The sequence below is a fragment of the Hypomesus nipponensis genome, chromosome 17 (genome assembly GCF_054491055.1).
Source record: "Hypomesus nipponensis isolate SF chromosome 17, ASM5449105v1, whole genome shotgun sequence".
Taxonomy (NCBI): domain Eukaryota; kingdom Metazoa; phylum Chordata; class Actinopteri; order Osmeriformes; family Osmeridae; genus Hypomesus; species Hypomesus nipponensis.
Window position 1 is genome coordinate 20502501 of NC_140377.1, and position 27500 is coordinate 20530000.

Sequence of the window (27500 nt, forward strand, 5' to 3'; positions counted from 1 at the left end):
GGTGCACACACACTCACAAAGACACTTTGTCACACACACACACACACACCAGTACGCTCTGTTACAACACACACACACACACACCGGGGTCAAGCATCCAGCCAAGCCCTGTATCCAGCAGCAGCCGTCAGTCTCACACAGCCCTGTTTGCACACTTATACACACATCCAGGCTCCCTCACTCCAATGGATCAAGCCGGTTGTGTGTTTACACATCTACAGAGTCCTCATGGGACAGCTGTGTTGCGCTGTGACTGATGCTGTGTGTGTGAGTGTGTGGGTGTGTGAGAGTGTGTGTGTGTGTGTGTGCGTGTCTCGTGTGTGTGTGCGCCTGAAGGAACGTAGACCTAGCAATCGGCTAATCTATAAAGATGAAGGTTCAAGAGCGGTATGTATGTGTGTGTGTGTGTGTGTGTGTGCGTGTGTGTGTGTGCGTGTGTGCGTGTGTGTGTGTGTGGGTGTGAGTGTGTGTGTGAGTGTGTGTGTGTGTGCGTGTGAGTGAGTGTGTGTGTGTGTGTGTGTGAGTGTGTGTGGGTGTGTGTCTGTGTGGAGTGTTTATACTGAGCAGAAGGTGGTGACGGGCACAGATTAGTAGCCTGTAATCCTTTTCATCACAATGTGCTCTTAAGGTGTCTGTCCTGAGCACCAGTTTGTTCAGCAGTCGGCAGTCACGTGACTCCCACTGCACAACACCGCTGTCCTTCACGTGTGAACAGACCGCAGGAGAAGAAGCCGTCCGCCATGTGGAAGTGGAGAGAGAAGATTTCAACTTGCAGCGGCGTCTTCCTATCGCAGGGCCGGCCGCTACCCTGTCGAGGGGGGGGGACGACCTATTTCAGGAACGTTAGCGTAGCGTCGTCACACGGGTTCCTCATGGTTGTGTGTGTGTGTGTGTAGGGTTCTTGACTAAGAGAGAGCTACAAACCCTTGAGGCTGTGCCTAAATTGTTGTCAGTGTAACTCTACTTTCCCCCTCCCCCCCCCACACACACACACACTAATTCCGGGGTAAAAAAAGGGTTTTAAACATCCTGCTGGTGCCAGTCTAATTCCCCACGACCCCGGACCTCAGGTTGTGACCTCTGACCCTGCAGGACTGGGATAACGACCTTGTCCAACAAACACCTGTTTATTCCCCTGGTTCATGTCCGATCAAAGGCTCATTATAGACACACACACGTACACACACGGGCCCCTCCCTGCCTTCCCAACCCCTCTCCCCGCACACACATACTTTTATTCTCTGATCCTGGCCACAGGAAGGGTCTGGACATTCGCAAGGGTCTGCAGCGTGATTGCTCGTGAGCTTGTCAATGACGGAAAGAGCCGGATGCGGCTCACTTCTGGGGGCTGTCGTCGGGCAAATGAACGTCACATTTACACGTCCTGACCAGTCAGCGGAGGGAGGCGGAGACAGACAGACAAGAGATCCTTTCATAGGTCCCGGGGTAAAACAGCAAGATTTCCATGTCTGTGTATTTGTCTTGGTGGACTCTTGGTTGACAGGCGGTAATGAGAAATACGTTTGTTTGGATTCTGTCGGGCAATATATTAGCGTCACTCAAATCAGATTGGCAGTGGGTTTATGAAACTCAAAATAGAAGCCACAACGTCAATACACTGGACTGTTATAATTAAGGTACTTCTAAATTCCTCCCCCCCCCCCCCTCCCTTCCTGCCCCTTTCCTATCCCCCTCCCCTTCTAACACCTTTTATACGTCTAACCCCCTCCCCCCTCCCCTCTTACCCCCCCAGGTCTGTGGGCTGGAGGTGGGCTGGAGGTGGGCTGGAGGTGGGCTGGAGGTGGGCTGGAGGTGGGCCAGTGGAAAGCCCAAACAGAGTCTACTGTGCCTGTGGAAGGAACAGCCTCACCACACACTCTCCCCCCCTGGTGCTCTGCCTCTCTCTCTCTCTCTCTCTCTCTCTCTCTCTCTCTTTCTCTCTCTCTCTCTCTCTCTCTCTCTCTCTCTCCCTCCCTCTTTTCTCTATCTCAATCATCCCGTCCACCCATCAACCACAAAGCTAAATCCATCCAGCATCGACAGCACAAAATACCACACTCAAGGAGAGAGAGGGAGGGAGGGAGAGAGAGAGAGAGAGAGAGAGAGAGAGAGAGAGAGAGAGAGAGAGAGAGAGAGAGAGAGACAGAGAGAGAGAGAGAGACAGAGAGAGAGAGAGAGAGAGAGAGAGAGAGAGAGAGAGAGAGAGAGAGAGAGAGAGAGAGAGAGAGAGAGAGAGAGAAAGAGAGAGAGAGAAAGAGAGAGAGAGAAATAAGACGTAAAGTAAGATGTATTGAGAGAAAGAGGGGGAAAGAGAGAGGGGGAAAGAGAGAGCGAAAGAAAGAAAGAAAGAGATGTTTCGGGGTCTCCAGTTCAACCGACGCATATTTTCCCCCCGTGAGGGATGTGATTTACCCGCAAAAGGTCACACCAAGAACAGCTTGTGCCAACTCCCTCCCTCCCTCATCTCTCCTCCCTCTCACTCTCCCTCCCTCCCTCCCTCCCTCCCTCCCTGCCTCCCTCATCTCTCCTCCCTCTCCCTCTCCCTCCCTCCCCCTCCCTCTCTCCATCCCTCCCTCCCTCCCTCCCTCCCTCCCTCATCTCTCCTCCCTCCCTCCCTCCCCCTCCCTCCCTCCCTCCCCCTCCCTCCCTCCCTCCCTCCCTCCCTCCCTCCCTCCCTCCCTCCCTCCCTCCCTCCCTCCCTCCCTCCCTCCCTCCCTCCCTCCCTCCCTCCCTCCCTCTCCTCTCCACACATGGGTAGATATCTATTTTTCTGGGTCTCGCTCCAGGACAGTGGTTTTTGGGCCTCAGCTGGTAGACGCTCGTGTGCCTGTGCTATTCGTGGGGCCCCGCATCTTTGAATATGTGGTTTAAGAGGAGGCGGGGCTTTGGCCCGCTTCCATCTCCCCCCTCTGTCTCTTCCTCTATCCTGGCCGGGAGGGAGGGAGGGAGGGAGGGAGGGAGGGAGGGAGGGAGGGGAGGGAGGGGAGGGAGGGGAGGGAGGGAGGGAGGGAGGGAGGGAGGGAGGGAGGGAGGGAGGGAGGGGAGGGAGGGAGGGAGGGAGGGAAAGGCGGAACAGGGAGAAGTGGAGAGGAAAGGACATATTTAGAGAGGGGGAAAAGTCCCAACGTTGTAGGGAGGATAGAGGAAGGGTCACACACACAGTTATCTCTTCTGTGTGTGTGTCCTATGTGTGCAACGACGTTCACATTCACACCAGCATGCATCCCAATCCATGCATCCACATTGTGTCTGTGCTCAGTCATCTGTTTGAATAGCAACGCACTGAGCCCATATATCTGTGTGTGTGTGAGTGTGTGGGGGGGGATACACTGTATACAGAGTGAGGCCTGGCCAGCTGCGAGCACACACACACACACACACACACGGCAGCAGAGCAGCAGAGCAGCAGTGAAGCATGGCTAGCCCATGGTGGCAGGAGCACACTGGAGGACGGGGGTCAGGACCCCCCCTGGGGAGAGGAGGCCCTGCTCAGCTGAGACTGGGTGTGTGGGGGTGTGTGTGTGTGTTTGTGTGTGTGAGGCTGCAGGTGTGTGTGTGAGCGTGCAGGCATTTGCCTGCGCCTCATCTTAGTGTGTGTGTGCGGGTGTGTGTGTGTGTGTGTGTCCGTCCGTCCGTCAAGTACCCTTCCAGTCACACCTCCGTGCAAATGAAAGACATTCTCCACCCTGGGCCTGGGCTGTCTGAATGGTCCAGCAGCTTGGCCCCTCCCCCCCTCCCCCGGCCCCTGTGATATTGTCCTAAGCCAGAACCTCTCCCTTTGTCTCACTTGTTCTCCAAGTCAACAATGTTTACTTAAGGCACACACAAGCACGCACGCGCGCGCGCACGCAGACAGACGCTCGCACACAGCGGATATTGAAGAAACTATACACAAAACAGAGACGACTCCCATCCATCACGGAAAACATTCCTGCGATAGTCATGTTAGTGTACTGCAGCTGTGCCATTTGGAATAGTGAATGTTGCTTGCCCATTCGAAATACCCCCCGTCTAAGGAAGAAACGCCGCTTTCCAATCTGAGCTGTGTGGAATATGGTCCCGTGTCAAAGTGCAGGGTGTCGGTTTAGCACACACGCTTCACACACACACACACACACACACGCACGCTTCACACACACACACGCTTCACACACACACACACACACACACACACGCTTCACACACACACACACACACACACACACGCTTCACACACACACACACACACGCTTCACACACACACACACACACACGCTTCACACACACACACACACACACACACACAGGCTGAACTGCCTTCAGATTGTTATAAAATAAAAGGACATTAGGGGAGGATGACACTATCATGCTTCTGCTGGGGGACATCTTTACCACCTCAGGAAGAGAGAAAATGAGAGCTAGAGAGACAGAGACATAGACAGAGAGAGAGAGTGATAGAGAGACAGAGAGATAGACAGAGAGAGAGATAGTGATAGAGAGACAGAGAGATAGACAGAGAGAGAGAGTGATAGAGAGACAGAGAGATAGACAGAGAGAGAGTGATAGAGAGACAGAGAGATAGACAGAGAGAGAGATAGTGATAGAGAGACAGAGAGATAGACAGAGAGAGAGAGTGATAGAGAGACAGAGAGATAGACAGAGAGAGAGTGATAGAGAGACAGAGAGATAGACAGAGAGAGAGTGATAGAGAGACATAGAGATAGACAGAGAGAGAGAGTAATAGAGAGAAAGAGAGATAGAGAGAGAGAATGAGAGAAGGACAGAGAGATAGACAGAGAGAGTGATAGAGGGACAGAGAGATAGACAGAGAGAGAGAGTGATAGAGAGAAAGAGAGATAGAGAGAGAGAGAATGAGAGAAGGACAGAGAGATAGACAGAGAGAGAGAGTGATAGAGGGACAGAGAGATAGACAGAGAGAGAGAGTGATAGAGAGAAAGAGAGATAGAGAGAGAGAGAATGAGAGAAGGACAGAGAGATAGACAGAGAGAGAGTGATAGAGGGACAGAGAGATAGACAGAGCGAGAGTGATAGAGAGAAAGAGAGATAGACAGAGCGAGAGAGTGATAGAGAGACAGAGACAGCCAGAAAGGTAGATAGACTAGATCTGCCGACATAAATAATAAATAGCAAATCCAAATAATGGCAAGCATGTGTGCTATTCACAATCATTTAATTAATGTCAAATGTGTCTATGTTAAAAAGAGTACAGACATAACGCTGGCCAAGATCAACACCCGCACACACACACCAAGATCAACACCCGCACACAGACACCGAGGCCGTGTCTTCTTCCCCTGTCTCCCTGCAGGTGAAACATGATGGATGTTGTTGTGAGACGGTCCGTGTGTGCAGGAGCAGTAGCAGACGATGGACCCGCTCCGGAATGTTTGCAGGTGTGTGTTTGTGTGTGCGTTTGAATGTCGTGTCAGTGTGTGTTTGTCTGACATGTCTGGCGGTATAGACGGTTACAGCATGGTTACAGTATGTGTGTTTAAGGGTATTGTGTGTGTGTGGTAGTTCATTTGTCTCACCCCCAGGAATGTGGATGTTCCAGCCTGTATGTGTGCTCACGCATGGACGGCTGTGTGAGGGGCACCTGTGCCCTCCTCACCTCTCCTGCTTCTGCTCTCCCCTCCTCCACCCCCTCCTCACCTCTCCTGCTTCTGCTCTCCCCTCCTCCACTCCCTCCTCCACCCCCTCCTCCACCCCCTCCTCCACTCCCTCCTCCACCCCCTCCTCCACCCCCTCCTCCACCCCCTCCTCCACCCCCTCCTCCACCCCCTCCTCCACTCCCTCCTCCACCCCCTCCTCCACCCCCTCCTCCACTCCCTCCTCCACTCCCTCCGCCACTCCCTCCTCACCTCTCCTCCTCCACTCCCTCCTCCACTCCCTCCTTCCCTCCTCCACTCCTTCCCTCTTTCTCACCTCTCCTCCTCCTCACCCCTCCTCCTCACCCCCCTCTCCATCCTCCGCCTGTCCTCCTCCTCCCCCCCCCTCCGCCCCCCCCAACACAGAGGCCACACTAACCAGTGGGACGAGGCGACTTCCCTGAATGCTGACTTTGTGGCCCTTCCATCCTGGACCCCCTTCCTTCCTGGACCCCCTTCCTTCCTGGACCCCCCTCCTCTCTTCACCACCTTAGCAGGTCCTCTACAGCTTAGGGCCTCCGCTCCTCTCTCCCCCTCGTCTAACAAAGAGGACATTCTTTCCGGCCCTAACCCTTACCTGCCCCTCCTTCTTTCTCTCTCCTCCTCCCCCCTGGTCGGCCTCCTCCAAATGACGTTTCAATTAGTTTTCCTTTTGTTATTGTTTCTGGTTCAAGTGTCTTACCCCCCCCCAGCCCCCGCCCCCCCCCCCCCACCCCTCCCCCAGACAGAGCAATAAGCAAGCAGGTGCAAACAGCTACGCTGTCATAACATTACCATGGAGACTGATCGGACAGGCGCTGTTGTTCCCTCTCTTCTCTATTCTCTTCCAGCCTGTCAACCATCACACACACGCACGCACACACACAAACGCAGGGAGGCCCACCTGGGTCTGACTTTAAACCTCTGATGCAGAAAAGACAGCCAAGGCATTAGAGCATCTATAATGACCAATTACAGACACACACACACAATACACACACACGCTCTCACAGGGTCGATTGTCTGAGCACTTTCCCCCGTTAAACTAAGCGTGTCCCACTCCCCCCCGCCTCCGAGCGGCGAGCGTGTTTCCAGACGAGAGGACACGCTACAGCACCACATGGGAAGTGACATCAGCCGAACTTGTCGACAGCCAATCAAACCATCTCGTCAGTAAAGACTTTGCGCGGTGACGCGGCGGGCCCCCCCCCTAGCCTGTCGTCCCTCTGGGATGACAGGGGCGAGGACGGAGGGATGACGACGGCGAGGGGGCGGAGATGAAGGGAAGGGAGACAAGCTGGTCTGGCGCTCGCGGTTCGAAGAGTCGGCAGGGAGGGTGAGCTCAGCCTGAACGCAGTTCTGGAGGGGAGAGTTCACTCCGCGGGCCCAGATGGAGGTGAGTGTTTGAGAAGCCGTGTGTGTGTGTGGGGGGGTAGGGGATGGGTGGGTGGGGGGGATTGCATGTGAGATGGATGGAGAGTGTTCTGGACATGGTGCGTGTGTGTGCGTGTATCTGTGCATGTGTGTGTGTGTGTGTGTGCGGGACGAGGAAGGAGAGTGACGAGAGAGGGGGAGCTGGACGCTGCACGGAGCATGTCCAGAGAGGGGGGAGGGAGAAGGGGAGGGGGGGGGCGTCTGCTCTCCTCCTCTCCACCATCCAGCTGTGCAGACCCCTCCACGTCTCCCTGGGACTCATCGCACTACCCTGCGGTGCGCGTGTGTGCCTGTGTTTGAGTTTAGACATGTTTTTCATATCAGCTTCAAGTGACTCCCAGTCCACGTGTGTGTGTGTGTGTGTTATTGCCTGTGTGTGTAAGGTGACTGTGTGCCACTCACTGCGCCGGGCGGGAGTCTGAGGTAGAGGGAGGGGCTGGAGGTACCGGGGGGGAACCAACTGCTAATGAGAAACATACCTCGCCTCCCAACTCTCTCTGTTTTCCACCTCCACCGATGGGGAGAGAGAGAGAGAGAGAGAGAGAGAGAGAGAGAGAGAGAGAGAGAGAGAGAGAGAGAGAGACAGAGACAGAGACAGAGAGAGAGACAAACAGTAGCACGCGCCAGAGTTCCTGCCACAGTAGCGCCTTGAGCGACGGCAGAGAGGTGAGGGAGAAAGAGAGAGACAGAGTGAGACGCCAAGTTCCCACATCCAACACACACCAGTGGCTCTTATTCCGCCGGTCTCTCTCTCTCTCCCTCTCCCTTCCTCCCTCCCTCCCGCCCTCTCTCCCTCCCTCCCTCGCTCCCCCTCTCTCTCTCTCTCCCTCGCTCCCCCTCTCTCTCTCTATCTCCCTCTCTGCCTCCCTCCCTCGCTCCCCCTCTCTCTCTCTCTCCCTCTCCCTTCCTCCCTCTAGCCCTCTCCCTCCCTCCCTCCCTCCCCTCTCTCTCTCTCTCTCTCTCTCTCTCTCTCTCTCTCCCTCTCCCTCCCTCGCTCCCCTCTCTCTCTCTCCCTCCATCCTGTAGTCAGTCCTCCAGTATTGCCTTCCACTAGCTGATACATAATGGAGGGCTGTGTAAATACCCAGTTGCAATGAGTCCATGTGTTATGAATAACGCCAGTGCTGCTTCCATTTCAGCATGTGTCACTGTGCCAGCACACACACACACACAGACACACACACACACACACACACAGACACACACACAGACACACACACACACATACACACACACACAAACACACACACATACACACACACAAAGACACACACACACAGACACACACACACAGACACACAGACACACGCACACAGACACACACACACACAGAGACACACACAGACACACACACACACACAGACACACAGACGTCTCCATCAGGGCTACTGAATAACCGCCCTTGGGGGGGTGGGGTGGGGGGGGGTCTGGGACAGTGCTGACATGGAACACTGCAGTGGCTGGTGAAGGCTTCACCCCCCCCATCTGGTCTGGCATGGGGCCTGCCGGCGTCCAACTCAGCCAGAAAAATGAAAGAGAGAACATTTGACCACAAACTGGGAGATGATCTGCAGCTGCAAGTACATCACCAGGTCGCTCTGACCCGGGAAAAAGTCTTCCCATCCCCAAGACGATAAGCTAAATATCCGTGGGATTACATTTTATAAACATTTTGGGGGGGGAATCGGAGTTGGCCAGTGAGCCAGTCAGCTAGCCAGCCAACCAGCCAGCCAGCCAACCAGCCAGCCAGCCAACCAGCCAGCCAGCCAGCCAGCCAGCCAACCAGCCAGCCAGCCAGCCAGCCAGCCAACCAGCCAGCCAGCCAGCCAGCCAACCAGCCAACCAGCCAGCCAACCAGCCAGCCAGCCAGCCAGCCAGCCAGCCAGCCAGCTAGCCAGCCAGCCAGCCAGCCAACAGACACAAAAGCCATGTGTTTTTCCTACCGGTCCATTACCTAGCCTGGTCTCACAAATGTTCCCTCACAAAGCTACTTAATTAGAATACCAGAAGAACCTTCAAAAGTGTGCCAGGGTGGGAGGAGGGGGGGGCGGGTCGTCGCCCAGGTAAAGAGAAAGGGACAGGGGTGAGGAGGGCGGAGGGGCGAGGGGGAAAGGGACAGGGGTGAGGGGGGCGGAGGGGCGAGGGGGAAAGGGACAGGGGTGAGGGGGGCGGAGGGGCGAGGGGGAAAGGGACAGGGGTGAGGGGGGCGGAGGGGCGAGGGGGAAAAGGACAGGGGTGAGGAGGGCGGGGGTGGATTTCTGACAGCTTAGTGGAAGCTCTGGAATAATACAGACTTGTGCTCCACGGGTTGAGTCTGCACAGAGGGGGGAAGGGGGGGGGGGGTGGTCAGTAGCGCGCGAGTTTCCAGAGGAAACCCAGTAAAAACCTCTCGCTGAGACGGCGTCTTTAAAAAATGATGGGGGGGGATTTCTGACTTCTTGGCCCCCCGCCCCCCGCCTCTATTTCTGGTTGAAGCCGCCCCCCCAGCCCCCCCAGCCCCCCCCCCTAGCCCCCCCAGCCCCCCCCCCCCCCCCCTCCCCCCGCTCCTTCAGAAACCCTAAATGACTACCAGACCCCACCAGGGCTGACCGCGATTCCACTGTCAGGAAATGCCTCGACCGCTCAGCGTCAGGATCTAGGCGCTCTGAGGGAGCGTGTGAGGTCACGGGGGGGTGGGGGGTTGGAGGCCCGGGCCCCCTCCCCCCGAAAAACACATTCCCCTGAGCCCCCACTCCCTCAACGACCCCCCCAGACAAGCTATGACTTGTAACCTACCCAACCAAGTCGTGCTGAAACCGCCCCCACAATCTTCCTGCTAAAAACACTTTCGGTCAAACAACTGATGTTTGACCGAAACACTTTTTCAGAAGTAAACACATACCGTTTTATATATGTATATATATATATTTTTTTTTGGCTCTTTCTCCAGGCTGCTGTAACAGCTGCCTGGTTAATCCTGGTCGAGGTGCTCCATCTGTGATTGATTAGTGTTCCTGAGGAGGGAAAGAGAGACTGTGTTCTGTAGAGAGCAGGGTACTCTGGCCAGGACAGGCAGAGAGCAGGTCTCAGTCCTGCTGATTACAGGGGCTGGATCCATTACACCGGATGACTGGGGCATGGACAGACGAATGACCCCAGCGCACGTACACACACACACACACACACATTAAAGTCACACACACATCTGGGTAGAATATACCCTCCCTCTCCATCGGTACCACCCCAACACATACCCTTCCTGTCCCGCCCTGATTCAAACCTCACCCAGCCCACACCTGGGGAACCCCCCGCCCCACACACACACACACACACCCTGGACCCCCCTTCACACACCTAGCCACCATCATTGTGCCTTGTCTTGCTGAGGGAGAGCCCTTATTCTAACCTGTGACTTGGTTAAAAAAACACACAAACGTACCCTTCAGCACCCAGCACACACACACACACACACACACACCCAGCACACACACACACACCCAGCACACACACACACACCCAGCACACACACACCCAGCACACACACCCAGCACACACACACACACCCAGCACACACACACACTTCAACACCCAGCGACACACACACTCAGGTTAGCTCTTAAGGGACAGGCTCTGTCAGGTCCAATCAGCCGGCCCCGCGGGCGGAGCCTGCACACTCCGAGACAAAACTTCTATTTTCATCAGGTTGATGACACGATGATTTGGTGCATGCGTGTGTGTGTGTGTGTGCGGCGAAAAGAGACAGCGAGAGCAGAACGGAAAATCGGCAGCGACGGCAGACAATTAAAGGGGTGAAATCCTAAACTCAGGCTAGGTTTACTGTTTCGTCACGCCACATCCATCCCAAGTGACCCTCCGAGAATACCCTGTCAGCATTGGCACATTACAAGCTCATACAGTCCTACGCTCCATCGCAACGACAACACTGAGGACTTAATCCTGCGTGTGTGTGTGTGTGTTACAGAGCTCCCCCTACTCTAACTAGTCACCTGACAGGAAGTGAAGAGGGGGCGGGATAATCGTCGCCATGACGTCCCCAGTGTTTACTCTCCAGGCTGGTTGGTTAGTTAAGTTCACTGATTACAGCCGGGGCCAGCAGGCCCAATTAAACTCATTACAATGATGTTTATAGAAAGAGAGGAGGGGGATGGGGGGAGAGGGGAGGGGAGGACAAAAGGAGAGAGAGTGAAAGCGAGAGGCAGAGAGAGAGAGAGAGACAGAGAGAGAGACAGAGAGAGAGACAGAGAAGAGAGAGACAGACAGACAGACAGAGAGAGGCAGTGAGAGAGAGAAGAGAGAGAGAGAGAGAGAGAGAGAGAGAGAGAGAGAGAGAGAGAGAGAGAGAGAGCAGAGAGAGAGAGAGAGAGAGAGAGACAGAGAGAGAGACAGAGAAGAGAGAGACAGACAGACAGACAGACAGACAGACAGAGAGAGGCAGTGAGAGAGAGAGAGAGAGAGAGAGAGAGAGAGAGAGAGAGAGAGAGAGAGAGAGAGAGAGAGAGAGCACCATATTGACCGTTATCCAACAGAAAGCTGCTGTTGGAGGAATACGGGCAAATACGGGAATACTGAGCTTTCCCCACAAACCTCCCTTTCTGGAGCCTCTGTTTCAACCTGTTTCATTTCCCACCGAGGAGCTGCACCTTTCCCCACGTCACAGATAACAGTTCTACCCAACGATGACGTCAAGTCGTCCACACAGATCTGGAATGAGCGTCGAACAACTCTGTCTTTATGTCTGCGACCTTAAGACAATACAGAAGGACTTCTCCCCTGGCGGGGGCAGGGCCCCGGATCCATGAAAGGAATTTAAACCGTAGTTTACCCTCATTGAAATTGTAGTTGACTCCATTTCAACTGTAGTTTACACTCATTGAACAGACGTTCACATTCATTTCACTGTAGTTTGCACAGAGTGGGGGTTCCAAACATGAAGGAGGTGGAAGAGGAGGAAGAGTTGGGGAAAGAAAACGAAGGTTCGGCGAAGAGAATGTCTGTGTGCGTGTGCGTGTGTGTGTGTGTGCGTGTGTGTGTGCGTGTGTAAGGCATCTGTCTCGTCCACTGATTGACCCCTGTGTGTTTTACAGCATCTGGAAGTGGAGTGGCTGTGCCTTAAGACAGGCCACACCCAGACATCTGATCCCACCATGTGACTGCCATTTAGACCAATCAGTCCTAATCCTGAGGGAGAGGGAGGCATTACGGATCAGAGATCATAGACGAATCACAGCTTAGAAAACAAGACTGACCAATCATGCCAAGTGAACTCAGAAAACGACCAATTTGAAAAATGACATGAATGCCATGAACCTGAAGGATCAATGTCTGTGGATTATTCTCACACTGGGACAGGGTTTACGGAGTGGACATACAGGGAGAGACTGGATGGGAGAAAGCGAGAAACACACAGACACACAGACAAGAGAGATCAACACAGACACACACAGGGAAACAGACAAGAGAGATCAACACAGGGACACACAGGGAAACAGACAAGAGAGATCAACACAGGGACACACAGGGAAACAGACAAGAGAGATCAACACAGGGACACACAGGGAAACAGACAAGAGAGATCAACACAGGGACACACAGGGAAACAGACAAGAGAGATCAACACAGGGACACACAGGGAAACAGACAAGAGAGATCAACACAGGGACACACAGGGAAACAGACAAGAGAGATCAACACAGGGACACACAGAAGGAATGCAGGGAGCAGACGAGGAAAACTCTTCCGGCCAAAAACCTTCACGGACGATGATGCACCGATTATCGGTGTCATTGCGGATTCGGAAATTGTTTGATAGGAACATAATTATGACTTGTCATGTGTGGAATTGATGGATTAAGCAAAATAAATACAAGGCCACTTCTCGTGTGATGACAGGGGCTAATATGGACAGTATGAATGGGGCTGAACAGGCTTATCTGGGCGAAAAAATACCAAAAAAATACCCTTTTAGAAACCTATAAGACGACAGCGGTGCAAAACGGATGGTTTTACACATTCTTTCCCCTTCGTATATGAATTCTGTTTCCAGGAAGTTCAGAGCCAAGCTGAATGAAAAGTCGAGTGCGGTATGTAGCGTGCTGTTTCTCCCGACGCAACAGATATCCTTGATTTCCATACGGAATGTCTTCAGATCCAGCCAGCGGATACCAGAGGCTTAACACACACACACACACACAGACGGCTATCTGTCTCATTCAAATTGTGGAGGAAGTGGTGGGAATTGATACGGGTGGCTTGAAGGGGGGGGTACTTTGGGACACTGCTGTGTCAACTATCTCACACACACACACACACACACAGACAAGAAGCAAAGCAGGGACATTCCAGTCTGTTCCATTCAAAGGAGAGTGTGTGTGTGTGTGTGTGTGTGTGTTTGTCCTGGGCCTGTACATGACCGCACACACATATAAACACCCCCTTAACAGTTAGGGGGTTTCACACCTCTCACAGTTTGCGATTGTCGTCGTGTGTGCACTGTGTTTGTTAGTCATCTGGAAGCGGCCCAGCTCCGACTCCCTGTGCTGCCATAGCAGTGGCTCCACACAGCGGCATACACACACGTGTGTGTGTGTGTGTGTGTGCGTGTGCGTGAAAGAGTTCCTGGCTGCCTTCCTGTCCACCAACATGCTGCCCACCCTGGCCCAGCTCTGTATATATTAGCAGAGACTTCTGGGTTGAGGAACGCTCCGTGTCCTTCCCTCTCCCCGCCCCCCTCCCTCCCTCTCCCCGCCCCCCCCCTCCCCCCCCCCCCCCACGACCACACGCCCAGTCTCTCCTTCCTCCCGCTTTTCGCAGCGTAGGCGGTGCGAAAAGTAAACGGGGAGAGGGAGCGAGCGGGGGGAGGGGGGAGGTCAGGGGGAAGCCGGCGCGGGGCTGTGTGCTTCGGGTGCGACCTTCGACCTCTGACCCCCCCCAGCCCACCCACCCCCAAGGACCCACAGACAGACGACGGGTCTGTTCGTGTGGGACGCGGGACGGTGCGGGACCCCGACCCAGAAACGAGGCAGGGTCGTGGGGAAGCTCTATCCAGAGGTCTGGGAGATCCGGAGCGTGTCGAGGGGCCATTCGCACCATGCCACACACATGGTTGCCATCGACGGCGCGCCCATGTGGACATACTGCACGCATCCGTGTCAAAACACGCCTTGGGAAGACGCACACAAGGGCAGACGTCTTCTTTTTGAAGAACACAATTGCAAGCCTCTCACTCAGACACATGGACAGATAGACACGTATAAAACCAGGTCAAAATAGTATCGGCGAGGGGAAGGTGGCGGATGTCCATCCCATCCATCAGGGGAGCACACACACACACACACACACACACACACACCCTCGTGGTGTAGACTCACCCATTGGAGGTCCCCAGAGACGCCGAGGCCAGAGAGGAGCCCAGCTTTCTGCTGTCCCACAGCTTCACCTCCCGGCTACGCATCTACAGAGCACACACACGCGTGTGGAAGTTAGTCGGTCAGTTCGCAAACGTGTGTGCTTCGTGTGTTTGCATGTGTACTGTATGTGTGTGCGTGTACTGTATGCGTGTGTGCGCTCTGTGTGTGTGTGTGTGCTCTGTGTGTGTGTGTGTACTGTATGTGTGTGTGTGTTCTGGGTGTGTGTGTGTTCTGGGTGTGTGTGTGCTCTGTGCGTGTGTGTGTACTGTATGTGTGTGTGTGTTCTGGGTGTGTGTGTGTTCTGGGTGTGTGTCTCTGAGTGCTCCCCATGTCCAGGTCCTCACCTGGTCAAAGCCAGTGGTCAGTATGTGGTCAGAGTCTTTGACCCAGGTGATGCGGGAGTCCTTGTTGCTCTGGAGGCCCTTGGCGCTCTGGAGGAGAACACGGGAGTTAGTTTGAACATCTACATCATCAACTACATCATCACCTACAGCATCATCTACAGCATCATGTACAGCATCATCTACATCATCATCTACAGCATCATCTACATCATCATCTACATCATCATCTACAGCATCATCTACAGCATCATCTACATCATCATCTACAGCATCATCTACATCATCAACTACATCATCACCTATAGAATCATCTACATCATCATCTACATCATCATCTACATCATCAACTACATCATCATCTACAGCATCACCTACATCATCATATACATCAGAGGTCTTCAACCCTGGTCCTCAGGGACCCCCTGTCCTGCACGTTTTAGATGTTTCCCTGCTCCAACACACCTTATTCAAATGAATGGGTTATCTACTTATGCAGAAGCCTGTTAACGACCATTCATTTGAATCAGGTGTGTTGGAGCAGGGAAACATCTAAAACGTGCAGGACAGGGGGTCCCTGGGGACCAGGGTTGAAGACCTCTGATCTACATCATCATCTACATCATCAACTACATCATCATCTACATCATCAGGGAGTCGGGCAAGTAATCAGAAGGTTGCCGGATCGATTCCCCGCTGTGCCAATGTGGATTTGTGGGGGGGGGGGGGGGGCTTGTGTGTGCCTGTGTGTGGAACATGCAGTGTGTGTGTGTGGGGGGGGGGGGTGAAGGAATGTGCCTGCCCGATGGTGGGGTGGAAACTAGGGAGGAGTTCAGAAAACAAACTGCCAATTGGCAGCTACCTACTGTTCACATGCTGTCAATGAAGATGTGTAAATTGTCCACAGAACGGAATCAGAACGGACCAAGCTGAACATATGACTGTGGCATACATACAACACTGTGGACTATCACTTGCCATCTCACAATCTGATCCGTTTGGACAGTCAAGATTAGTCGTGTTCAAATAGTCGATACTGAATACTCATCTTAATTCAAACCAGACTTGGAATTTTGCCAAACTTTCAGACTTCTAGAGTATTCTCTGAGATCACCAGCACAACTTCCAAAGATAGCCCCCCTGTGGTGTGTGTGTGTGTGTGTGTGTGTGTGTGTGTGTGTGTGTAAACAGTAGCACTTCAGTTCCACCCGCCATCAATACTGGTCTTTGGGTTTGCAAACTGAATTGGAGTTTTCATGGAACTTGTCCTTCCAAATTAGCCATGTCGTTTTTATGGCAGATTGAGTCTGTGCCAACTCGCGACTCGGTGACTGCGTACATGGGGAGGGTGGGGTGGGTGGAGAGGGTGGGGGGGAGGGGGATGGGGGCGAGGGGAGTGGGGGGGGGGGCACGGCAAGAGCTACCAGGGTCCCCAAAGACGGGCCCCCCTCACCACTGCTGTCAGCTACACTTAGAGGAAACAAATAATGGGAGAGAACACGAGCCGGCATGTAGCGCTCCTGAACAAGGCCTGCGCCTTCCGTGACGGATAGAGCCCCCACCCCCCTCTGGAGGTGGGAGAGTCCCAGGAGGGGCTGAGAACGTATGAGACCGCACCAACTGGTTAAGGAAACGGGGGCTGGGCACGGGGAAGGAAACCGATCTCAAGTCCGGTGAACGGAGCTATCATCTGGGTTGGGGTGGGACACATGTGGGGTCCATCAGGCCTAATCAGGAGCGCTCCACCCAAACCCCCCGCCCCCCTTCACCCCCCCGCCCCCTTCACCCCCCCCCCCCCCCCCCGCCACGCTCCACATTCCCTCTGCAGCGGACGGAGGTTCAACTGCTGGAGGGATAAATCGGGGGGGGGGGGAGGGGGGGGTCTGTTTCTCCTTTGCATTCTCGTTCAGACGTTTCATTGCCCTCCTCTCCCTCCGCACGGCTTCCTCAACCGGTTACATGTGGAGGGTAAATGACACCCATATGTACACACACACACACACACACATTCAGACACACAGAGAAAAGTACACACCCATACACTTCTGGTTGAAACATTGACTCCAGAGTCAAACCCTTCATCCATTTCCATCGAAGCTATGGATTGAGTGGTTGATGACTGACTTCTACTCCCACTTTCATGTGTGGGGATGAATGGTTCCTCTTTTGACCCGAACAGGGGCTTGGCCAGGGACCTTGGACTCTGGCTCTCTATTGATTTCACTGGAATGGAATCCTTGTCGGACCCACTCCCTTGAGCCATCACACACACACCCACACACAGTCTTACGCACACACACGCGCGCGAGCACCCGGCCTCCCCTCACACACGTACACACACCCCGCCGCGCACACAGACAGGCAGAAACAAAAGAGATGGGGCGACATTACGTGTATCCCTCTCCACTCCCTGTCTTAACAGTTCCAGTCTACGTAGCGTAAAAACCCCATGTCAGACCGGCGCTGGTGGGTCTCGCTCGATCCATCACACCCGACCGCCGAGGGATGGACATGGGCTACAAGTGCTCGCACGTGGACCCCACACCTCCACGAAGGCCTCTTTAAAGGATGTGCTCCCGTGTAGACCTCTCTGAGGTGGGTGGGTGTGAGGAGGGAGGAGGCGAGGGAGGGAGGGAGGGAGGGAGGGAGGGAGGGAGGGAGGGAGGGAGGGAGGGAGGGAGGGAGGGAGGGAGGGAGGGAGGGAGGGAGGGAGGGAGGGAGGGAGGGAGGGAGGGAGGGAGGGAGGGAGGGAGGGAGGGAGGGAGGGAGGGAGGGAGGGAGGGGGTCATAAAGTATCCAGGGCCTGTAGGCTGGAAAGTGTACACGAGGCAGATGTTTCGCCTCTTTAGAGAACCATCCGCGATAAAGACGTCTGCTGACGAAGAGAGAGAGATAGAGACAGAGAGAGAGAGAGAGGGGCTGGTTGGTCGTCCGTCGCGCAGGTACGTAAATGGACTTGCCGTCGGCCCACCTCCACCGTGCCGTGAATAATTGGTTCGCTTTCATCCAGAGGGGAGGACATTACATTACATTTACATGTATTCATTTAGCAGACGCTTTTATCCAAAGCGACTTCCAAGAGAGAGCTTTACAAAGTGCATAGGTCACTGATAATAACAACAAGATAGCCCCAAAGCATTGCGGGTAGCCAAAAACAAGAAGTACACATTGTGAACAACCAAAAAATAAGTGCTAAAGGGAAGAAACCATGACAGCATGTAGTTAAGCAAGTTACAATTAAACAGGAGGTCAGAAATAGACCCCCGCACTCCCCCCCCCCGCTCCCCCAGAGAGAGAGATGAGAGGAGGAGAGCCAGGCATGGCGTAAACAGAGAGAGGGAGGGGAACATCTCTGTCACCGCTCTCCTCGTCTCCGCGCGGCTCCTCTCCAAACACGGTCAACGGCGGGACGTGGAGCTGGCCGCCAAGAAGAAGCACAGGCTCAGACTGTTAGGCTAACCAACAGGTTATGGCTGATGCTCTGAATGACTGGTTCTGACTGGTATGCTAACCAACAGGTTATGGCTGATGCTCTGAATGACTGGTTCTGACTGGTATGCTAACCTACAGGTTATGGCTGTGGATCTGAATGACTTGTTCAGACTGGTATGCTAACCTACAGGTTATGGCTGTGGATCTGAATGACTTGTTCAGACTGGTATGCTAACTTACAGGTTATGGCTGTGGATCTGAATGACTTGTTCAGACTGGTATGCTAACCAACAGGTTATGGCTGTGGATCTGAATGACTGGTTCTGACTGGTATGCTAACCTACAGGTTATGGCTGTGGATCTGAATGACTGGTTCTGACTGGTATGCTAACCTACAGGTTATGGCTGTGGATCTGAATGACTGGTTCTGACTGGTATGCTAACTTACAGGTTATGGCTGTGGATCTGAATGACTTGTTCAGACTGGTATGCTAACCTTCAGGTTATGGCTGTGGATCTGAATGACTGGTTCTGACTGGTATGCTAACCTACAGGTTATGGCTGTGTCTCTGAATGACTGGTTCTGACTGGTACGGTATGTTGCTAGGATCTAACTTTTGCCATACAGTTGAGCCAACGTTGCCCAAGACTTTTTTGTATCATTTTTATATTTAATATATCATATTATATCAGATAGGGGAGATAAACCCACTCTTCGAAAGCTTAAAGAAACAAACCATGTTGAGTTTAATCACAGAAAGCTTTTTTGGCTCCGGTGAGAAGGCTCTAGTATCATTACAGAGATCTCCTTTTCCAGAGCTAAACCTCATTGGTCGATCCGTCCCAGAGATAGAACCTCATTGGTCAATCCTTACCACGCCTAAACTTCATTGGTTGATCCTCTCCAGGACTAAAACCAAATTGGTTGATAATTTTCAGGGCTAAAACATAATTGGTCCAGATAAAGATGTACCATGACATCAGAACTTGGCAAATAAACCCCGGAGAAGTCTCTCGCGTTCCGTAGACCTGACCGTCTGCCGTCACGGCAACAACGCCGTCACGCCACTCACTGATCGTCGGCACGCGTCTGTCGACCCTTCGGTGAAGTCGTCATCGCTGCTTGACCTTGGCACTGGATACGAACATGCAGCTGGGCTGGGCGGAGGGTTAGAGGGTGTGTGTGTGTGTGTGTGTGTGTGTTGGTGAGGTTATCAGAGGAGCCAGGGGGTCTAGAGGCTATTCATCAAGATCATGGGTGTCCCACTCATCCCCGTCCCGACCAAATAAACAGTTTCAGATGGAGAGTAGGGGGGTCACTCAACCCAGCCTAGAGAGAGAGAGAGAGAGAGAGGGAGAGAGAGAGCGAGGGGGGGAGAGAGAGAGAGAGAGAGAGAGAGAGAGAGAGGAGAGAGAGAGAGACAGAGACATACAGGGGGAGAGGGAGGGAGGGAGGGAGGGAGGGAGGGAGGGAGGGAGGGAGGGAGGGAGGGAGGGAGGGAGGGAGGGAGGGAGGGAGGGAGGGAGGGAGGGAGGGAGGGAGGGAGGGAGGGAGGGAGGGAGGGAGGGAGGGAGGGAGGGAGGGAGGCTAAAACCATAGGGCATTCAGAGGACACTACATCTGGACATTTGACTGCAGCTGTGTGTGTGTGTGTGTGTGTGTGTGTGTGTGTGTGTGTGTGTGTGTGTGTGTGTGTGTGTGTGAGTATGTGTGTGTGTGTGAGTATGTGTGTGTGTGTGAGTATGTGTGTACGGTGGACGTATGGATGTGCGCGCGTTTCGGTTGGCAGGCAAACAGCAGGTCCGCTGTGCTGTCGTAAATCCAGTCCTGATCCAGACCACCTCTGGCCTCCGCCCTAACACACACACCCCTCCGCCCTGGACACCCAGACACTGTGGATCTGCTCATGTCCATCCCCATACCTCACACACATGCTGACACACACACACACACACTGGAACGAGCGCTATGTTTTCCTTAGCAGCAGAACAAAGGGGAACATACAGCTCAGGGCTGGAGGAATTCACACAGGAGGAAAGCGGGGGAGAGGAGAGAGAGGGAGGGAGAGAGAGAGAGAGAGAGAGAGAGAGAGAGAGAGAGAGAGAGAGAGAGAGAGAGAGAGAGAGGAGAGAGAGAGAGAGAGAGAGAGAGAGAGAGAGAGAGAGAGAGAGAGAGAGAGAGAGAGAGAGAGAGAGAGAGAGAGAGAGAGAGAGAGAGAAAGAGAGAGAGAGAGAGATGGTGCATGACTTGGAAGCGCTGATGGAGGGAAGTTGGGAGAGAACAGTAAAGGGAGTGGGGGCACACCTGTCTGAAATATAAGGCCAACACACTGCAATGTGAGAGATGCCAGAGAGGAAATGACATCATACCCACGAGTATTAATCCAGGTGTCTGTGACAAAATGGGAAAAAGTATGATGATTGTAAGGACGGTCAGAGATGATTAAAACTAGATTGATTTAGCAGATGAGATCACATTCTATTTGAGAGAGTAGAAGAAGAGAGGAGAGGATATGAGAGAAGAGGAAGAGGAATAGATAGGAAGAGAGGAGAGGAGAGGCGAGAGGGTGACAGAGAGGGGAGAGGTGATAGAGAGAGGTAAGAGAGGAGAGAGAGAGAGAGAGAGAGAGAGAGAGAGAGAGAGAGAGAGAGAGAGAGAGAGAGAGAGAGAGAGAGAGAGAGAGAGAGAGAGAGAGAGAGTGGAACTATCTTAGTCAGCATCTGGAAGCTTATACATTTATAGATTGATTAAATGCCCTCCCTTAATAAAAACACAGGACCCTTCTTTCTGCTCTCTCCCTGCTTTTACTCTCTCTCTCTCTCTCTCTCTCTCTCTCTCTCTCTCTCTCTCTCTCTCTCTCTATCTTTCTCCCTCTCTCTCTCTCTCTCTCTCTCTCTCTCTCTCTCTCTCTCTATCTTTCTCCCTCTCTCTCTCTCTCCCTCTCTCTCTCTCTCTCTCTCTCTCTCTCTCTCTCTCTCTCTCTCTCTCTCAAGCTAGGCTAGGCTTCACCAGACGGAGAGCCCATCTGGGTCGTTCACTCAGAATGTTGATTCACCCACTGGGAGGAATATCAGGTATCTTTGTGCACATATGGGAACGATCGTAATCTTTCCAACTCTCTTTCTCTCTCCAACTGTTTCTCTCATCCCATCTCCAATGAAAGGGACCTTATGTAGTTAACACTTGCTACCCGTCTACCGGCGTTTAACCTGCAAGTGCTTGTCTTTCCAAGTAGATCCAATCAGTTTAGAATCATATCACCCTGATGTGCCACAATGTGTTTTTGTCTTAACACTTGTGTTCTCCTCGGGTCATTCTGACCCATCAGTCATTGTGACCCACCTTCGTTTGCGACAACTTTACCGCATACAAAAATAAAGTGAAGCATTTTCTTTTAACCGTTGGGCTGTCTCAGACCCCTCACATTGTGAAGGTTAAAAGAAAATTATTTTTATTTGCTTTTGTATTGGGTAAAATTAGGTGAACACAACGATGGTTCGATATGAACCTTTTGGTCATGTGACCCGAAGGCAGCACAAGGGTTCAGGACGGCTAGAATTGAAATGTCTGTTTCACCTCTGTGGAAATGTAGCGGTAAATTCCATTTCAATTCCATAAATTCTGATTTAAAAAAAATCATAATAATCTAATTTAATATTGGGGGGAAAATAATGATTTCCATGAGACTGAGGTTCCAAATACATAATTAAAAAATGACTTCCAGATTGACTGAAGTAAACTGGACTGGAAAACAGCCACATATTTCCCCCCAGAGGTCGCATTACTGTTGATCCAGGTTCTTAAAGGTTCTGGAAGGTCCTGTTGACAGTGAGTCAGATCCAGAACCCTTTGCCAGAAGGCCCGTTGTTCTGATTAAAGGGACTGGTCCTTCCTGTACACTCTGGTTCCACAGATGGCTTTGTGGTGGGGAACAACTCTGATTGCTGGTTGTGCTTCGGATGCTGTGTCCAGTTCCACAGTGTCTAACACCAGACCAACCCCCTTCACCCATGCATCCCCCTATCCTCACATCCATCAACCTGCCTCTCATCCTCCCCGTTTCCAGACCCTCTAATAGAGCCAGGACCCTTTCTCCTTCATTTACCCCCTCCTCTAATCAATAACCGTTGCCCTCTTTCTTTTCATCACTCACTTTAAACAGACTCCTTCTTCTTCTCATGTCTGGGTAATTAGTCCGCCCTGCGATGATTTTCCCTTACTCTCTCCTTATTTCCTTTTAATGCTTCATTTAGTCAACAGACCTGACCCAGCATAGAGCGTGCACAGTCAAGGGGACGTAATTCAATGTTAGAAAAGTAGCAGACTAGAAATAGGATAGGAGGGAGGGAGGGAGAGGAGGAGGGAAGGAAAAAGGGAAAGGAGACAGAGGGGAAAAGATGGAAATCAAACCAGCCATTTTATTCTTTCATTTCCTCTCTCGTCTACTGCGGCTTAATTGGAACCATCTCCCAGCTCTTTCCTTTTTTCAGAAAACCAAAGAAATGTCATCGCTTTTTCCTTTCTCTGCTTTGCCATCCCTTTTTTCGTTTTGGGGGTTTGACCAAAGTCAGTTATCTCTCTCTCTCACTAAATTACAACATTAGGCCAATACTTAGATGATTGTGAGGTGTAGCTGTAATAGAAATGACCTTTGACCTTATCATTACAGGAATCAAACCACCTGCCACTATACCAAGTGTTTGGTTTCATGTCAGAATACACGGCTCACCTTTAACCTTTATTTGACAGGTCAGTCTCATTGAGAATAACATCACTGTGGCACGCACGGCGACACACGCGCTCTCACACACACACACAAGTCTCAAATCCAGAGATTCACCCTGAGTTATCCACGATCCTCCCTTTGTTACACCTCATGCCCCTAGAGTAAGGCCATTATGTCCTTATCTTTTACAAACAGGGGAGTCAGGTGGCTGAGCGGTTAGGGAATCGGGCTAGTAATCTGAAGGTTGCAAGTTTGATTCCCGGCTGTGCCAAATGACGTTGTGTCCTTGGGCCAGGCACTTCACCCTACTTGCCTTGGGGGAATGGCCCTGTACTTACTGTAAGTCGCTCTGGATAAGAGCGTCTGCTAAATGACTAAGTGTAAATGTAAACAACCATCTGTTCTTAAAATGTGTGTTTTTTAAATAAGAATGCTGGCACTGATATAGGAAAGTTGGACAATTAGCTCTCTGGCTAAGGCCTAGGGAAGTCGGCAGAGACATGCCTAGCCCAGACCTCCACCCCCAGCCCCAGCCCCCCAAACCCAGAGCCCCAAGCTCCAGACCCCCTACCTGCAGCCCCTGAAGCCCCAGTGAAGGGAACACTTATCTGGCTGATCCAGGGATAAATATAGTAAGCTGCATGAGTGTCCAGAAGCTTTCTCCCCCCAACGGTTGTTTTGATTTGGTTTCTTTCGTTCTCTCTGACCCATCTTCCCACAGCCTTGCTGCGGAGCCAGCTCCCGGTGAAGGAGAGGATGGATGAATTGATGGATGGAGTTGAAGGAGGACGAGAATAACTTTTCCCTTGGCTAACCTTATTATCTGAGGGTGAGATACCTCTGGGTCCACTCTCTCACACACACACACACACACACAAATATACACACTCAAACGCACATTTGGAAGTTCACTTATGTTCCTGCCTTAAGCACACAACACATACAGTATATCCCATTTGGGACACGGGCTATATTAGAGCCCATACGGAAACAGGCCAATTACAATACTTCGCAAGCAAATCAAAACGACTGGAACAAGTGCAGCGAAGCACGTCCCTCAAATAACTAAATAACAACCTTTCATTGGTCACGTTTCATATTTATACACCTACAGCCGCTCAAAGTGAGTTTTGAAAATAGATGGAGACCGCCTCTTTAGCATCAATTACAGCTCTCTCCAGCGTGTGACTGACAGCCGGCGCGGTTTTTTTCCATTCGCTCCGGGATTTATGGGAGAGATTGATCCCCGCTCGACCTCCCGCCGCAAAGACGTCAGCCACCGGACTGTTTTCAGAGGGCAGGAAAAACACCGGCCTTCAGAAATCATTCCACCCGGTGGAAAAATAAAGTTCAGAGGAGTGTGTGTGTGGGGGGGGGGGGGCTGGAGGTGGAGAGTAGAAGAAACGAAAGAGATCCCTGAGAAGATGAGAGCAAGAGAGAAAGAAAGGGAGAGAGAGAGAGAAAGAGAAACGGACGGGTAAGTGAGCGAAAGGAGAGAGAAAGCGGGAGGGAGGAGGACTAGATAACACGGTGAGGTGAAGAGAGGTCAGCGTTGAACCTGAAGATGCCTGTATATCCAGTTCTGGCTGCCCCCCCCCACACACACACACACACACACACACACGGTGAGCGTGCAGCGAAATGCTGAGGGGCCCCGTGTTCTCAGCAGTCTAGGTTTTCAGTCGCTGGCACCCTGTCTTCCATACCTCCACTGGGGTCACCGGGCCAGTTCATGTGCCCCCTCGTCACCACGCGCCACCCACGCCCTTCAGTTAACAAGGCGACATTCGGACAGGGGCTTGGGGGACTGAACGTTTGTGGCTTAAAACCTACCAAGATGAATGCGTTGTTCATATTTGCCGCATAACTCAGGTCGATGATAGTTGATATGGTATATAACCCCTCCCCCCCACACACACACACACTCAGCCTCACCTTAACCCCCCCGCCCCCCCCCCCCCATAACCACCACCACCGCCAAGGCACGAGGCACATTCACAAATAACTCCAACCAGGTCTCTCTCTCCCTGTGCTAGGCCCCCTGCAGGTAGTCAGTCACTTACACCTCCAATAAAGGGCAGCCAATGTATGCTGCTCCACAGAGCCCCCTCTGTGGTGAACAGCCGTACGACTACTCGTTTCCGGGGACGGGCGTCAGGTGACAATGCCCAGAGATGCGTGTAGATGTGTGTGTGTGTGTGTGTGTGCAGGTGTCCAGACCGTCACTGCCAAAAAGCACAGCTCGTCCCCATCGCCGGTGCGAGGACGTCCGGTGTCGGTGCTCTCTGACGGAGGAAGGGTAATCTGATAGGCTCAGCCGTTGTGTTTACTGGGGTGTTGAAGCCATTAGTGAGGGAAGCCAGGAGCACTCACGGTGACTCATCAAAAGACACCCTTTTGGCTTTTTCCTTTTTCATTCGCTTGTTTTGGACGCCCGCGGAGCCGGTCTGCCGAGTCGATCTGACGTACGACTCGAGACCCACTTTTTTTTGTTGACATTTTCATTGACAGCGTCTTCAAGTCGTCCACCATCTGGGAACGATACGGTCAATCGACCTCGGAGGGAACGACGGGAAATACCCCGAACCCACGGTCCAAGTGGCTGCACGTGTGTCCTCGAGCTGTCGCGGGCCCAAGAGCCAATCGTATCGCAGGATGTCTGAATGGCCACATCGGCATCTTGCCTGCTGGCTCCCAGAGCCAGCCTCTGGGTTGTGTGGCTGCACCCAGATTACCAGCGTCAGCATGGGATATCTCACCAGGCCTACAAATCAGTTGAACTGCAGTGTGAACGGAAATAAAGGCCAACAGTGGGGGGGAAAAGCCCTGATTATTTAGCCACGGTGCTAATTGGCCTGTATAGCCACAGACAAGGAGTCAGCCAGCCAGCCAGCCGGCCAGACGGACTGTGGTCTGGCTGGCTCAGGGCGTGTGGAGGCACACTGCCCTCACACAGCCAACAGACACTACCCGCTTGGCTGGCACGGGCCCTCTCTGTGGATATTAGTGTGCTTGGGTCGTCCTTCAGTAGATCTGGGCGATTTGATCTATATTTTGGTCGGTGTTTTGCTCGACCTTGAGCTGATCTGGAAGGGTTTTAGTAGAGACTTTCAGTGTCAGACATTTGGTAGACGATCAAAGTGGTTGGCTTTCAAATAAAAGAACGGTAGCTCAATCGAACGATGACAGCGAAGCACACGGCACACACAGCCCAGAAAGCTCTTCAATCGAGCAGGACGCGATTGTAGTGCTCACAATGCTGACGACAAGAAGAAAGAAACGATCCAGACGGCTTCCGCAGAAAATCTGTGCGCCAGACATTTACATTTAGTCATTTAGCAGACGCTCTTATCCAGAGCGACTTACACTAAGTACCGGAATATTCCCCCGAGGCAAATAGGGTGAAGTGCCTTGCCCAAGGACACAACGTCATTTTGAACGTCCGGGAATCGAACCAGCAACCTTCTGATTAATAGCCCGATTCCCTAACCGCTCAGCCATCTGACTCCCAGACACAACTGCACAAGACAAAGAGCCGTTTCCACGGGGACGGTTTCCACAAGTGAAGAAGAGCCTTGGCAGCTAGCGACAGCTGCTGACACACAGCGAGACACTTGACTGAGGAGGGCCGTCACGAAAAACCACCACCACGAGCGCTATGTCCTGTCCTCTCCTCACGTCCTTTGTCGTTTACAGCGCTCACGGTATTGCGTCGGTCACGGTCGGGGTGGCTTTCATTCCTCCGCGACCACATTAGAGGAGTCGCTCTTCAAAGTGCTCCGGCGCATCGCTGAACGCAACTCTGGTGAAACCCAGATGTGGATGTTAACATGGATATCAGGGGCCTGGTCTTGTGTGTAAATACTGAGGCTAAGTTCTTTGTTTTACAGTCGTGTTCTGGCTGTATAGCCGGCTGGTAAAATTGAGGTTGTTTCCTAGTACCGACTTAAAATAAACAGAAATCAACTGCTATGCCACCATAAAGTTTACGAGCCATTGAAATGTGTCCATAGATGAATAATAGCTGTAAATGTACATTGTAGCAGTAAATACAGTTCGGTTCTTTCGGTATCAATTCCACAGCAGTCCAGATCGCACTTTCAGTCCTCACTTGCTCCAGCATAGCAGGCATTCACCGGGGCGCCAAGGCTGGGACGGACAATTTGGCGAATCGGCTCGTTCGCCCGGCGCTAACGTTCTACCGTCGGCCGGCCAGGCCGCGCTCCAGAGGTCAGTCAGCTCCGTAGACCCCTCCCACGCTGACATCACCCAACCCTTCAACAACGTCCGTCAGAAGGAAACAAAGTTTTGCTCTGGAGGCAAACTGCAGATTTGCCACGGGACGTTGACCTTGACCCACACACAAAAACCACCCTCCACCCCACCGGTCTTGAGAAACAAATCTAGCTTGAGATGAGCTCATTTGGTGCTTGGTCTTGAGAGAAATCCGCGTCGTCTGACACGTGCGAACCAGACTTCACGACTTTCTCGCCAACGCTGCGATCTTTCCCAGGAGGTTCATACGATCCAGAC

General features: G+C 52.6%; 1 protein-coding gene across 1 annotated transcript in view; it reads right to left on the minus strand.

The window, feature by feature from the left end:
* Positions 1 to 27500, minus strand: part of coro7 (coronin 7) — a 112090-nt gene that overhangs the window by 62802 nt on the left and 21788 nt on the right. Inside the window, exons 8-9 of the mRNA XM_084678421.1 lie at positions 14812 to 14898; positions 14429 to 14511 (exon numbers count right to left, since the gene is read on the minus strand). Of these exons, the coding sequence (XP_084534547.1) occupies positions 14429 to 14511; positions 14812 to 14898 (170 nt within the window). The remainder of the gene's footprint in view (positions 1 to 14428; positions 14512 to 14811; positions 14899 to 27500) is intronic.